We start from the raw sequence: 1,399 nt of genomic DNA on the forward strand, positions 1-1,399 counted from the left end.
TGGCATCAAAGGGAAGAATTAAAAATCATATCATATGATAAATATCGGTGAAAAATAGAACGAGAGAGCGGTACTGTGTGAATACTGCAGGTGGCACCCTTGCTATGTTGACAATGGTCTGAGACTTTCGTGAGTGTATATATACTTCTAATGGTTACCTGTGGTTCCATAATTGTCTCAGAATGAAGCCTTGGATCTTTGTACTACTGTCAGGTATGTTTTATGTATAGTTGTATAAGTAAAGAAGTAGTATTATCATAGTTCACTTCCTGTAGAATGTGGGTATATATCGGTCATTGATTAACAATTTCGGAATAGCATGATAAATGTATCATTATTATGCGGTATATTATATATTGTCATTATCAGTTGTAAGGAAATCGAGTGCGTTGTTCATGCAAAACTGCTTGCAACTGGTACATTTGTTCCATAGTACCAAATAAATAAACACTAGATAAAAATCAACAAGTAAACAAATATATAGGCGTAAAACTCGAAAATAAATGTAATCATCACGAAAAAACAGAATTTACCCATCATCAAACTGCAATATAAAACAGTTACAAACATAAACGCTTTCTCAACAACACTGACTACTGAATACGAAATCCATCCACCGTAAAAATGCCATACGTAATAAATTCAGTGCGTAATATTTTCCCTTCAGGTGGCTTGTGCGCCGCCTCGCCGTCGGAAGCTGTTCTGCCCCAGCATGGAATCAGTAAGTATTAGCTAAGATTTCTTTCTACGACTTTCATCAATGATGCGCTATATGTCGTATGTTACTGTTGTATTTTATCATTCGTTGTGTTTTAATGCTGTATGTCATAATTCGTTGTGCATTATTGTTTTGTTTCGTAAGTTGCAGTTTATAGCATGTATCGTATTTTATTAGATTTATTTTGCTTATTATACTGTATATTGTTTGTGCAGTGGCTTAGATATTGTGTGCGAAATGAAAATCAAAATGGAATTCTTATATTGTTTGACATGTTAGTTAACGAAGCATTTATTATTTTCTTTTATATATTTCCTTTTATTAAATTTGATAACTTGTGTAATTACAGTATACCTGTGCAAAATATTAAGCAATTTAATTTGGTATAGAACATAATTATCGAGAAAGTAAACATGAAGATATGAGGTTCAGACATGGGGACCTTAAGACGTAACATCAAGATATATGAGAATTACTTGTGACATGAGTGTCGTATTTAGGACGTGAGGACTGTACATAAACCATGAGGATCTTTCTTAAGACATGAGAATAGTCGATCGTACGCAAGACATGGGGATCGACCTTTAGACATGAAGATCGACTCGTTTGATTGCCCCCCTCCCCTCAAGGTCTGGCTCCCCCTTCCCCCTCACTAAGGCCACAACCTCAGGGTTTTCCCCG

General features: G+C 35.3%; 1 protein-coding gene across 1 annotated transcript in view; it reads left to right on the forward strand.

Annotated features, from left to right (window-relative positions):
• The first annotated feature begins 96 nt into the window (after positions 1-96).
• Positions 97-1,399, forward strand: part of LOC119581867 (hepatic lectin-like) — a 3,029-nt gene continuing 1,726 nt past the window's right edge. Inside the window, exons 1-2 of the mRNA XM_037930024.1 lie at positions 97-213; positions 668-721. Coding sequence (XP_037785952.1) covers positions 183-213; positions 668-721 — 85 coding nt within the window. The 5' untranslated portion in view covers positions 97-182. The remainder of the gene's footprint in view (positions 214-667; positions 722-1,399) is intronic.

The sequence above is a fragment of the Penaeus monodon genome, chromosome 15, assembly GCF_015228065.2.
Source record: "Penaeus monodon isolate SGIC_2016 chromosome 15, NSTDA_Pmon_1, whole genome shotgun sequence".
NCBI classification, from domain to species: domain Eukaryota; kingdom Metazoa; phylum Arthropoda; class Malacostraca; order Decapoda; family Penaeidae; genus Penaeus; species Penaeus monodon.